Source organism: Chiloscyllium punctatum, chromosome 6 (assembly GCF_047496795.1).
Source record: "Chiloscyllium punctatum isolate Juve2018m chromosome 6, sChiPun1.3, whole genome shotgun sequence".
NCBI lineage: Eukaryota > Metazoa > Chordata > Chondrichthyes > Orectolobiformes > Hemiscylliidae > Chiloscyllium > Chiloscyllium punctatum.
In genome coordinates this window covers 6,916,194-6,929,127 of record NC_092744.1, presented here as the reverse complement: position 1 = coordinate 6,929,127, position 12,934 = coordinate 6,916,194, and the positions used below count along the sequence as shown (strand labels likewise).

Here is a 12,934-nt window from a genome sequence, read left to right as displayed (position 1 = left end):
AGCACCAATGTAAGACTGAAATAAGGAGGAGTTTCTCCTCTCAGAGAGTTGAATGTGGAACTCCTCACCACAGAGAGCTGTGGGGGCAAAGTCCTTGGGTATATTTAAGCGGAGATAGATGCTTGATAAGTAGGGGAATCAAGGGTTATGGAGTAAAAGCAGGAAAGTGGATGTGAAGAGTATCAGAATAGTCATGATCCTACTAAATGGCAGAGCAGAGTAGGCTCAAAAGACCAAATGGTCTACTCTTGTTCTTATTTCTTGTGGTCTTATGTTCATTCTTGGGAACTAATAATAGAGCCGTGAAATAGTTCACTACAGTGGAATCTTGACATGATTTCAGAATGTGAAGTTTAGCGGTCAGTACAGATTTTTCTAAAGGGAATTTGAATGATTCAATGCCTCCAGTATTCCCTTGTTATAACGTTAAAACCTTGCAGCCACAATTAGATAGATATCATAATCCCATTCCTGTAATGTGTATGAATCTACATTGAGAGCTGAAGGACCTGTACTGTGTTGTTCTGTTCTATGTTTTAAAATCTACCATTTATCTAAGAACTACAAAAGTTTACAGTCAGCCTGGATGAATTATCTGTGTGGTTCCATCCTCCTGTCCATTTCCCACAAGCTTAAAAGATTTGTTTAACACTATTTAACCAGTTCAGTTTACAAAAACTTTCAATTGAATTCTGACATTGAGTCTGAAGAACGAAATCAAAGTTCACCGAAAGTAAATTTGACTTCGGGCAATAGCATTATCGTTCCTATATGATACATCGCTTGTAATTTTTATTCTCCATAAAGTCAGTGGACATTTCTGAAAGGAATAATATACTTTGATATTTTCTCCATTTGTGAGTTATGTGTTTACAGCAACAATATGCAATGCAGCATCTCAGCACGGTTCCTTTAACCGCATCTTCTAAATGTGCAATCTCTACACCTAGAGGGACAAGGGCAGCAGATGTATGGGACGATTGTCACTGCAAACACTCTTTCACATCACACACAATCTTGACTTGGAACTATATCATCCTGTCTCAGGATTAAAATCCTGGAACTTGCTAACAGCACTGTGGTTGCATGTACACCACATGGACTGCAGCGGTGCAAAAAAGCAGTTTATCACTAACTTCTCAAAGGTAATTAGGGTAGATAATAAATACTGGCCTAACCTGTGATACCCACATCCCACAAACAAATAAACTCAGGCCTTATCTGCCTGTTCAAACGAACATAACCCAACCCATAATGCTTAGTTGAAAAAGGGAACTTATTTATTCTAGCTCAAAATTATCCTTCGAGCAACATCAGTGAAAATATATCAATTGCTTATTCATCCTCTTGCAATGTACAAATTGGCTCCTGTTTTCTCACTTAACTTGACTGCACTTGCAGTGTTATCTATTTGACTGTAAAATGTTTTGGGATGTTGCAGACATATGATAAGCCACTGAATAGATGTGGATTCTTTGTTTTCTGAAACGATAAAGGAAACAGAAGGTAATATTTGAACATTAAGAGCTGTATATAAAAAGAAAAACTGTTGGTTTAAAATGATGGGCTGCAAGTTGTGAAGTGTACTGGAGCATATGCAAATTTTTAAGATGTCCATTAATATGTTTATATTAATTGTTTGATTGAGAAAATATGTATAACAGCAAGAAATAGAAAGACACTGGATACAGAGAAGACATAACAAAGAATTATACAACCACAAAAAAGAATGCTTATATCAAACGGTCAAATGTTCAATTATAAATAAAATGGTGGAAGTCCCTGCTATGTTACTAAGCCATATTAAATGTATTTATGTATATAACTGCGGTATGAGTGGAACTAATAACATTTACTTATCTATCTGCAGTGGATTAAGAAAAACAGTATTTATTTATTTTCCTGGAAGCCAGGAAAAAACACTTCACTCTTTCCAGGTACACCTCTCAATAGTGTTTTAACAAATTCTTTCAGCAGCTGTGAGCAACTCCACTGCTCTATCACAAACTCCCCCGCAATAGCGAAATCACCAATCCACCATCAGGACGACAAGCAGTACTTTGCAAAAAGTAATACACCCCAGCTGCTAGCATCCAAATGTTAATTACCTGCTAGTATATGCTGCTCTTTAGAATTATAATATTTCTGCATGCATTCAGATAATAGGTTAAAAAAAAAGCTAATTGACTAATACTGGTCCATTATGGAGATAAATTTCATAATGCTATTGCCTGTGTGGTACATTCCTCTATACACTTAAATCCTGTATCAAAATCAGTTTTGTGTTATTATGGAATCATACAGTATAAGAGGTTGTCATTTGGTTCATTGTGCCTGAACCTCATCTTTGAAATTTATCAATTATCCCACTTCCCTGCTTTTTCCCCCCCCACAGCCCTTCAAAATACTTCCTTTCCATGTTTGTATTTTATTACCGATTGAAGATTACTATTAGAACTTTTTTTTAATCAAGCTCTGAATACAAACTTTGCATTCAACAGGAAATAACAATCAATCCTTAAATATGAAAACCCACCAAAACTAAATGCTTGTTAGTGAGATTGAAGTACTGAGGCATTGCTGGAAATTGTCAGTATTATCTCATTGTTTCAGTTTCTCTCCTGTAGAATTAAAGAATTATCTTATTCTGAAGCAAAGCAGTTTCAACTATAAATTGATACAAACTCAGTGAAAAACATGGGTATGAATTTCGAGAATTGAACTGAGCTATTCATTGTTGCAGATAGATTAGATAGTGAAGGCGGCATTTGGTATGCTTTCCTTTATTGATCAGAGTATTGAGTACAGGAGTTGGGAGGTCATGTTGCAGCTGTACAGGACATTGGTTAGGCCACTGTTGGAATATTGCGTGCAATTCTGGTCCACTTCCTATCGGAAAGATGTTGTGAAACTTGAAAGGGTTCAGAAAAGAATTACAAGGATGTTTCCAGGGTTGGAGGATTTGAGCGATAGGAAGAGGCTGAACAGACTGGGGCTGTTTTCCCTGCAGTGTCAGAGGCTGAGGGGTGACCTTATAGAGGTCCACAAAATTATGAGGGGCATGGATAGGATAAATAGTTGTTTCCCTGGGGTCGGGGAGTCCAGAACTAGGCATAGGTTTAGGGTGAGAGGGGGAAGATATTAAAAAGACCTAAGGGGCAACCTTTTCACACAGAGGGTGGTACGTGTATAGAATGAGCTGCCAGAGGAAGTGGTACAATTACAACATTTAAAAGGCATTTGGAAGGGCATGTGAATAGGAAGGGTTTGGAGGGATATGGGCCGGGCGCTGGCAGGTGGGACTAGATTGGGCTGGGATATCTGGTTGGCATGGACGGTTTGGACCGAAGGGTCTGTTTCCATGCTGTACATCTCTATGACTCTAAAACTCAATTCAAGGAGGTGCAAGCACATTTATGTAAAACTTCTCTTTTACCTCCCAACAGGTGATGCAGAGTAAAACAAATAAGATACACTACTCCCTATCAGTGTCAAATTAGTTCACGTACTATTAAACTGTCCTGAGTTTAAAACTATAACAAATTAATTGAGTTAAAGTCGTACTCACTGACAACTATCTAATCTATGGGCAGGTAGAGTGAAAGAGAAAGCAAGACATCGATGTGACACAGCCAGTGAGAGACAGCAAGCAACATCAAGTGAAACAACAAACTAGATCCATTATAACTTGATTACCAGTTATCCATGTAATCAGGAGGTAGTCGATCATCTCTAGTGCTGGGCCCATCGTGTTTTTTTTGTCTTCGTTGTACACCAGTGAGTATAAGTTCAATAACAGTAGAAATGTAAAGTATGATGCACTGTGAATGATGAATTTCATAAAAGGAGTGTGAATAATTCGTCCTACTCGAGACTTTGGTGCTAGCAGGTAAAAAAGGGACAACACTGGCCACAGGGTGGCAACTGAAAGAACAGTCAGAATCTTCTTACAGGTGTGCTTCCGCCTGTAGCCTGCCATCTGCCCAAACCAGACTGTGTTCAGAAACTGCTGGCAATTGGACTGAGCCACAAACTGTAGGATATATAGAAAAATGGAACTCAGTACAGTCAACTGTAGACTTAGAAGCTTACACTATAATTCTCCACCTCATACAGTACATTTACTGGACATTACTTCTTAACATGAATTCATTTATGAAAACAGTATTTCTCTTGGAAATAGAGCAAGAAGTGAGGCAATTTGGTTGGACGCAGATGCTGAGAGTCCTTGGGTAGGTCCAGTTTAGGGCATAAACCCCTATCCGCGACTCATGGTGTTGGGAAGGTTCGGGCGGGAAGAGTGGGATTCCCACAGTGGGACATTCCCATCCCTGATAGCATCATCAATAGGATGGAGTAACATAAATATACAAAGGGCTGATAGCATCCACAAAAACATTCTGTACCGCTGGCTCCCCTTTTCCATCTCTCCTTTTGTTGGCCAATATCCAAGATGCAAAATGCCTTTTGGCATTTTTAGAATAACATAATCTACCCATGACTCTTGATTCTTCTACTAGGTCACCTATCCAGGTCACCAGCAAAGGGTGCCCTGTATGAAAGCTGCTTGAGAGGTTCTGTCCACTTCTTTATATTGATGCATTTCTTTTCATTCTTCAATGGAATGTAGGCATTATCAGTCAGACAAGCATTTGTTATCCACCCCTAATTGAACCAGACAGGTTAATAGGGTATTTAAGAACGCATACGGGATATTTATGAGTCAATGGACAGATTATAAAAACAGAGCATTAATGCTGGAGCAGTACAGAACTTTGGTTAGGCCACAGCTGGAGTATTGTGTGCAGTTCTGATCACCGCACTACAGGATGGATCGGATTGCTTTAGAGAGGCTACAAAGAAGATTCACCAGGATGTTGCCCGGAAAGGAGCATTTCAGCAATGAAGAGAGGCATATAAGCTCAGGTTGTTTTCTTTGGAGCAGAGAAGACGGAGAGGGGACTTGATTAAGGTAATATATGATTATGAGGGGCATGGACAAGGTGGATAGGAAGCAATTGGTCCCCTTAGATGAAAAGTCAATAACAAGAGGGTAGAAGATTTCAAGGGGATTTGTGGAAACTGTTTTTCACCCAGAGGATGATGAGAATTGGAGAATGCCTTGCCTGACAGAGTAGTAGAGGATGGAAACTTAATAACCTTCAAAAAGTAACGGGATCAGCATTTGAAAGATCACAATAGTCAACTCTATCGGTTAAGTGCAGGAAAGTGGGATTTACATTGATAGGCTGGTGCAGACTCGATGGGCCAAAAAGCCTTTTCTGTCCCGTATGATTCTATGAATGTAGTGGCTTACTAGGCCATTTCAGAGAGAAGTTAAGTGTCAACCACATTGCAGTAGGCTTGGAGTCACATGGCCAGGCCAAGTAAGGATATTACACACCTCTGGAGCAGGTGGTCAAGCCTCCTGGCACACAGGTAGTGAGAATACCACTGCACCACAACAGCCCTAAGGAGAGCTTTTCAATTAGCTGAATTTAACTTCAACCAACTGCCATGATGGGATTTGAACCCCTATTGCCAGAATGTGGGTCTCTGGACTATTAGTTCAGTAACATTATCATCACACTACTGTCTCTCCAATATTATTTACATACTTTTAATTCTCTGCACAACTGAGTAGCAACGCTGCTATACAGATTTTAGAATATATACCTCTTTTTGGTTGTACTTAATTGCTAGTTTAAGTCGGCTTAGGTTCATCCTCTCCTCAAGCAATCCTCTCTTGTCAATAGGTTCATCGCTGGATGTATGATTTAAGATAACCTCCAATTCACGGGAATTCCGTGCCTGTGCTAGGAGATCTTTTGCAAAGGTCTTACACTGCTGTGCTAGCTCCTCATAGTCATTCCTGAAAATATTTACAAACAAATTGGTTTAAACATATTTCAGTCACATTAATCATTAAAGGAATGTTCAATGTGTCAGAAGAGAGAAAACACTTGAATTTAAATAGACTTTTTGCATCTGCAGGATATTGTAAAGCATGTTATCTAATGAATTATTTACAAAGTTTAATGTCTGCTGATTTGAAGACAAATGCAGCAGCCGAGTTTGGTATAGCAAGAACTCTGAACTAGAAGCAGGAGTAGGCCATCTGGCCCCTCGAGCCTGCTCTGCCATCCAGTAAGATCGTGGCTGATCTTCATGGCCTCAGCTCCACTTACCTGACCTCCCACCATAATCCTTAATTCCTCTACTGTCCAAAAATCATCTGTCTTAGCTTTAAAAACATTTACTTAGGAAGCCTCATCTACTCCACTGGGCAGGGAATTCCATAGATTCAGGGCTTAAAGGTTAGATATTACAGTTGAGAGAGGAATGCTGGCTACAGAGTTCCAGAAGAACTCCCAGTTCTCATTCAAATAACTCAATGAGTATTTTACATCGAACCAGACAAGAAAATGGTGTTTGAATATCAATGTTGTGCGTCTAAATCCCACTCCAGTAATGTGAGCACATTATCACTGACTGCTAAATCACTGCAATGCTAAGGGTGGGATGCATTGGTGCAGAATGCCAATTTTTAAGACAAGATCTTTATATTGATACAAAGTGCGCTCTCTCAGGGCATAGGTAGTGACAATACTAGGAGAACTGCAAGAAAGTTATTCTGCTGTTAAAGCCAACATTCATCCTTCAAATAACCATTGGAAAAAATAACAAATTATCTGGTCACTTATCTTACTGCTGTTGGTGTGGTTGCTGCAGGGACAATAATTTAAAAGTATTTTTACAGACAATGGATATTTTGGGATATTCCAAAAGCGCAAAAGACATTTCATAAAATACTAATTCTTGCTATACCAGATAACCCCTGGCACTACGAGCTAGTGAGGCAGGAATAGGAGGATAGAGCAGATGAATGCATGGCTGAGGAGCTGGTGTATGGGAGAAGGATTCACATTTTTGGATCATTAGAAGCTTGTTTGGGGTAGAAGTGCCTTGCATAAGAAGGACGGATTGCACCTAAATTGGAAGAGGACTAATATGCTGGCAGGGAAATTTGCTAGAGCTGCTTGGGAGGATTTAACCTAGTAAAGTGGCGGGGGGGGAGTGGAATTTTTGATAAGGGATACTAGTACAGCTGTGCTGAGGGAGGATATTCCTGGAAATACATCCAGGGAAGTTATTTGGGTGGAACTGAGAAATAAGAAAGGGATAATCACTTACTGGGATTGGATTATAGACCCCCCAGTAGTCAGAGGGAAATTGAGATACAAACTTGTAAGGAAATCTCAGCTATCTGTAAGAATAATAGGGTGGCTATAATAGGGTACTTTGACTTTCCAAACATAGACTGGGACTACCATAGTGTTAAGGGTTTAGATGGAGAGGAATTTATTAACTGAGTACAAGACAATTTTCTGATTCAGTATGTGGATGTACCTACAAGAGAAGGTGCAAAACCTAACCTATTCTTGGGAAATAAGGCAGGGCAGGTGACTGTGGTGTCAGTGGGGGAGCACTTTGGGGCCAGCGACCATAACTCTATTAGATTTGAAATAGTAATGGAAAAGGATAGACCAGATCCAAAAGTCGAAGTTTTAAATTGGAGAAAGGCCAATTTTGATGGTATGAGGTAAGAACTTTCAAAAGTTGATTGGAGGCAGATGTTCACAGGTAAAGTTCGGCTGGAAAATGGGAAGCCTTCAGAAATGTGATAACGAGAATCCAGAGAAAGTATATTCCTGTTAGGGTTAAAGGAAAGGCTGGTAGGGAAAGCTGGATGACTAAAGAAATTGAGGGTTTGGTTAAGAAAAAGAAGGAAGCATATGTCAGGTATAAACAGGATAGATCGAGTGAATCCTTACAAGAGTATAAACGAAGTAGGAGCATATTTAAGAGGGAAATCAGGAGGGCAAAAAGGGGACATGAGATAGCTTTGGCAAATAGAACTAAAGAGAATCCAAAGAGTTCTTACAATACATTAAGGACAAAAGGGTAACTAGTGAGAGAATAGGGCCCCTCAAGGATCAGCATGTCGGCCTTTGTGTGGAGCCGCAGAAAATGGGGGAGATACCAAATGAGTACTTTGCATAAGTATTTACTGTGGAAAAGGATATGGAAGATATAAACTGTCGGGAAATAGATGGTGACATCTTACAAAATGTCCAGATTACAGATGCAGAAGTGCTGGATGTCTTGAAATGGGTAAAGGTGGATACATCCCCAGGACCTGATCAGGTGTACCCCAGAACTCTGTGGGAAGCTAGAGAAGTGATTGCTGGGCCGCTTGCTGAGATATTTGTATCATCAATAGCCACAGGTGAGGTGCCGGAAGACTGGAGGTTGGCTAACGTGGTGCCATTATTTAAGAAGGGTGGTAGGGACAGCCAGGGAACCATAGACCAGTGAGCCTGACCTCGGTGGTGGGCAAGTTGTTGCAGGGAATCCTGAGGGACAGGATTTACATGTATTTGGAAAGGCAAGGATTGAGTATGGATAGTCAACATGGCTTTGTGCGTGGGAAATCATGTCTCACAAACTTGATTAAGTTTTTTGAGGAAGTAACAAAGAGGATTGATGAGGGCAGAGCAGTAGATGTGATTTATACGGACTTCAGTAAGGCGTTCGACAAGGTACCCCATGGGAGACTGCAAGGTTAGATCTCATGGAATACAGGGAGAACTAGCCATTTGGATATAGAAGTGGCTTAATGGTAGAAGGCAGAGGGTGGTGGTGGAGGGTTGTTTTTCAGGCTGAAGGCCTGTGACCAGTGGAGTGCCACAAGGATCGGTTCTGGGTCCTCTATTTTTTTGTCATTTACATAAATGATTTGGATGCGAGCATAACAGGGACAGTTAGTAAGTTTGCAGATGACATCAAAATTGGAGGTGTAGTGGACAGCGAAGAGGGTTACCTCAGATTACAACAGGATCTGGACCAGATGGGCCAATGGGCTGAGAAGTGACAGATGGAGTTTAATTAAGATAAATGCGAAGTGCTGCATTTTGGGAGAGCAAATCTTAGCAGGACTTATACACTTAATGGTAAGGTCCTAGGGAGTGTTGCTGAACAAAGAGACCTTGGAGTGCAGACTCATAGCTCCTTGAAAGTGGAGTCGCAGGTAGATAGGATAGTGAAGAAGGCGTTTGGTAAACTTTCCTTTATTGGTCAGAGTATTGAGCACATAGGTTGGGAGGACATGTTGCGGCTATACAGGACATTGGTTAGGCCACTGTTGGAATATTGTGTGCAATTCTGGTCTCCATCCTATCAGAAGGATGTTGTGAAACTTGAAAGGGTTCAGAAAAGAATTACAAGGATGTTGCCAGGGTTGGAGAATTTGAGCTATAGGGAGAGGCTGAACAGGCTGGGGCTGTTTTCCCTGGAACGTCGGAGGCTGAGGGGTGACCTTATAGAGGTTTACAAAATTATGAGTGGCATGGATAGGATAAATAGACAAAGTCTTTTCCCTGGGGTCGGGAAGTCCAAAACTAGAGGGCATAGGTTTAGAGAGGGGAAAGATATAAAAGAAAGCTACAGGGCAACTTTTTCACACAGAGGGTGGTATGTGTATGGAATGAGCTGCCAAAGGAAGTAATGGAGGCTGGTACAATTGCAACACTTAAGAGGCATTTAGATCGGTATATGAATAGGAAGGGTTTAGAGGGATATGGGCCAGGTGCTGGAAGGTGGGACAAGATTGGGTTGGAATATCTGGTCAGCATGGATGGATTGGGCTGAAGGGTCTGTTTCCAAGGTATACATCTCTATGACTGTATAACTCTGGATGGTGGGCAGGACCACAACATTATGGTCAATAAATTTTCAAAATTGTTTTTTTAATATGAATATTTCTGACATTTGCTCAGTGTTTTGAGAGATTGCACTCTGCAGAGCTGTTCCACAAAACCAGAGGTCAGCGGCCTCAGCTATGCGATTAATAAAGAGTTTACCAAAAAAAGCCCTCAATGGAAGCCCTCATAATCTGTGATTGTAAAAAAAATGGTGGCAGTGGGAGTGTGGGGGGAAAGAGTCATAATTAGTTTCAATAAATCAAAGGAATTGATCATAGAACAAACAGGGTACACATTAGTGACGAAGACAAATTTCTACTTCAATGAGTAATTGGAGTTACAGAGGTCAACCTCACTGGTGGTTTGTTTTTATGCAAACCATAGTTTCATTTTTGTCTTACCACAATCTGATTATTATATATCCTACATTATCTAAATAAAGGCTCCCACTATAGTAGAATGTGTATGCCTCACGATGGATGAGTTTCTACAACATCATAAATTGGAATTTATGGTGAAGGGACTGTTTCCACACTGTAGGGAATCTAATCTAATCAAAATTGTTAGAGAAGACAAGCTCATGTACCATATGGCGAGAGTGAAACTTTGATGTCAGTAACAAAGTACAGCCAAACTTAACAACAACAGAACAGGTGCTTCCTGGTAGCACCAGGAGACCTTTATGGGATATGGACAAGGTCAGCATTTGTTACCTATCTAATTGGCCTTGAACTGAGCATCTTGATAGGGCCATTTCAGAGGGCAGTAAAGAGTTAATCACGTTCTTATGGGACTGAAGTCACATGTAAATCAGATTGGGAGAGGATGGTAGATTTCCCTCCCTAAAGGACAACAGTTAACCAACAATCAATGATTGCTTAATAATCATTCCCTATACAAATTCCACCAGCTACCATGGTAGGATTTGAATCCACATCCCCAGAACATTAGCCAGGGCCTCTGAAATATCAGTACAGTCAGGTGACAACTGTTCCACTATCTCTCCAAGGAAGTCAAACTGTACTAGCAGCAATAGATTTTCTTGGCAATATTAAGGAGATTTTTATTAGCAATATTCACAGAAGACCTTGATTCATGTCCAGTATGTTGGGGTCACTGCTGAAGATGATCTTTCACTGTGGTTCTTTAAGTATATTAAAGGAAAAAGAATAACTAGAGAGAGGATAGGATCCCTCCCAAGGACCAAAGCAGACATGTATGAGTAGAACCGCAGGAGATGGACGAGGTCCTCAATGAATATTTTTCCTCCATGTTTACTGTGGACAAAGATATGAAAACTTGGGAAAAGTTAGTGGTCATATCTTGGGAACAAATTATATCACAGTAGAGGTGGTGTTGGATGTATCAGTATGCATGAAGGTGGATAAATCTCTTGGTCCTGACCAGATATATCCAAGAACACTGCTAGAGGCTAGAGAAAAAATTGCAGGGTCCTTGGGCTGATATTTTTATATCATCGTTAGCCACGGGTGAGGCCACAGAAGTCTGGAGGGTAGTGAATGTTGTGCCCTTTTTCAACAAGGGCTACAAAGAAAACCCTGGGAACTAGAGACCAATAAGCCTAACATTTGTGGTGGGTAAGTTCCTTGAGAAAATTCCGAGAGATAAGATATTTGGAAAAACAGGAGAAAGTGAGGACTGCAGGTGCTGGAGATAAGAGTCAAAGAGTATGGTGCTGGAAAAGCACAGCCAGTCAGGCAGCAATCGAGGAGCAGGAGAGTTGACGTTTCGGATTCCCATGTGGTCAATGATGCCCTCCAGTGCATCGCCTCCACTTCCCATACCTCCGCCCTCGAATACCACCCCATCAATTGCAACAAAGATAAAACCCCCCCGGTCCTCACCTTCCACCCTACCAAACTCCAAATACACCACATCATCCTCCGCCATTTCCACCACCTACAAACAGACCCCACCACCAGAGATATATTTCTCTCCCCACCCCTACCTGCATTCCGCAGAGACCATTACCTCCAGTTCCACGACCCCACCAACTCACCCTACCCTCCTGGCACCTTCCCCTGACATCGTGAGAAGTGCAAAACCTGCACCAACACCTCCCCCTTCACCTCCATCCAAGACCCCGAAGGATCCTTCCAAATCCAACAGAAATTTACCTGTATTCTGAGAAGAGTATCAAGAAGATGAAAGCCAACACAGTATCAGGTGGTCACAACAAAATTCGGAAAACACTTGACAAGACACGTTTCAGCATCTTGCCACCAAAACCATTCAGGTAGGTCAAATATTTGAGTCACATGAATTTAGAATGAACTTTTCATTAATGGCTGAATATCTTTCTGAAACAACCCAGTTACAACCAATTCTAATTATTAATCTCCATGATTTGAAACACATACAGGACAAATAATGGAATCAAGACTATCCAAATTGATGCCACTGCATTAGATCCCACTGCATTAGATCCCATCTAAGTCATTGGTAAAAATTTAAAATATTGAGAACCTAGCACAGACCGTTTATAGGGCACCACTCTTCACACCCGGCTAATCTGAATAAGGAAGACCGATTTAGATATACAATGGTTGGCTGGCAGAAAACCACCTTCTATCCAGGCTGCTATATCACTCTGCACAATATGAGCTCCTGATATGGGCCGTGTGCTGGCAGGTGGGACGAGATTGGTTGGGATATCTGGTCGGCATGGATGGGTTGGACCGAAGGGTCTATTTCCATGCTGTACTTCTCTATGACTATGACTCAATGACTTCCTCACACGTCATCCACTGCATCCATTGCGCCAAAGTGGTCTCCTCTACATTGGGGAGACAACTTGCAGATCGTTTCTGGGACACTCTCACCGACCAACCCTACCGTCCTGTGGCTGAACACTTCAATTCCCCTTCCCACTCTGCCAAGGACGTGCAAGTCCTGGGCATCCTCCATCACCAAACAGTAACCACCCAACACCTGGAGGAAGAACGCCTCATTTTCCACCTTGGAACTCTCCAACACATGGGATCAATGCGATTTCACCAGGTTCTCCATTTCCCCTCCCCCCACCTTATACGAATCCCAACCTTCCAATTTGGCATCACCCTCTTGAATGTCCATCTTGCTTCCCATCTAATGTGCTCCCCCCTCCTCTCTGACCTATCACATTCACCCCCACCTTCATCAACCTATCA

The 12,934-nt window shown here is 41.4% G+C and overlaps 1 protein-coding gene across 6 annotated transcripts in view; it reads right to left on the bottom strand.

Annotated features, from left to right (window-relative positions):
• Positions 1-12,934, bottom strand: part of trpc1 (transient receptor potential cation channel, subfamily C, member 1) — a 94,600-nt gene that overhangs the window by 48,106 nt on the left and 33,560 nt on the right. For 3 of the 6 annotated variants that reach the window (XM_072571978.1, XM_072571981.1, XM_072571980.1), the window contains 2 exons: positions 5,677-5,872; positions 3,697-4,033 (listed from right to left, as the gene is read on the bottom strand). In XM_072571978.1, the coding sequence (XP_072428079.1) occupies positions 3,697-4,033; positions 5,677-5,872 (533 nt within the window). Of the gene's footprint in view, positions 1-1,380; positions 1,483-3,696; positions 4,034-5,676; positions 5,873-12,934 lie in introns of those variants that run through there. The other 3 variants (XM_072571976.1, XM_072571979.1, XM_072571982.1) reach the window with 2 other exon arrangements.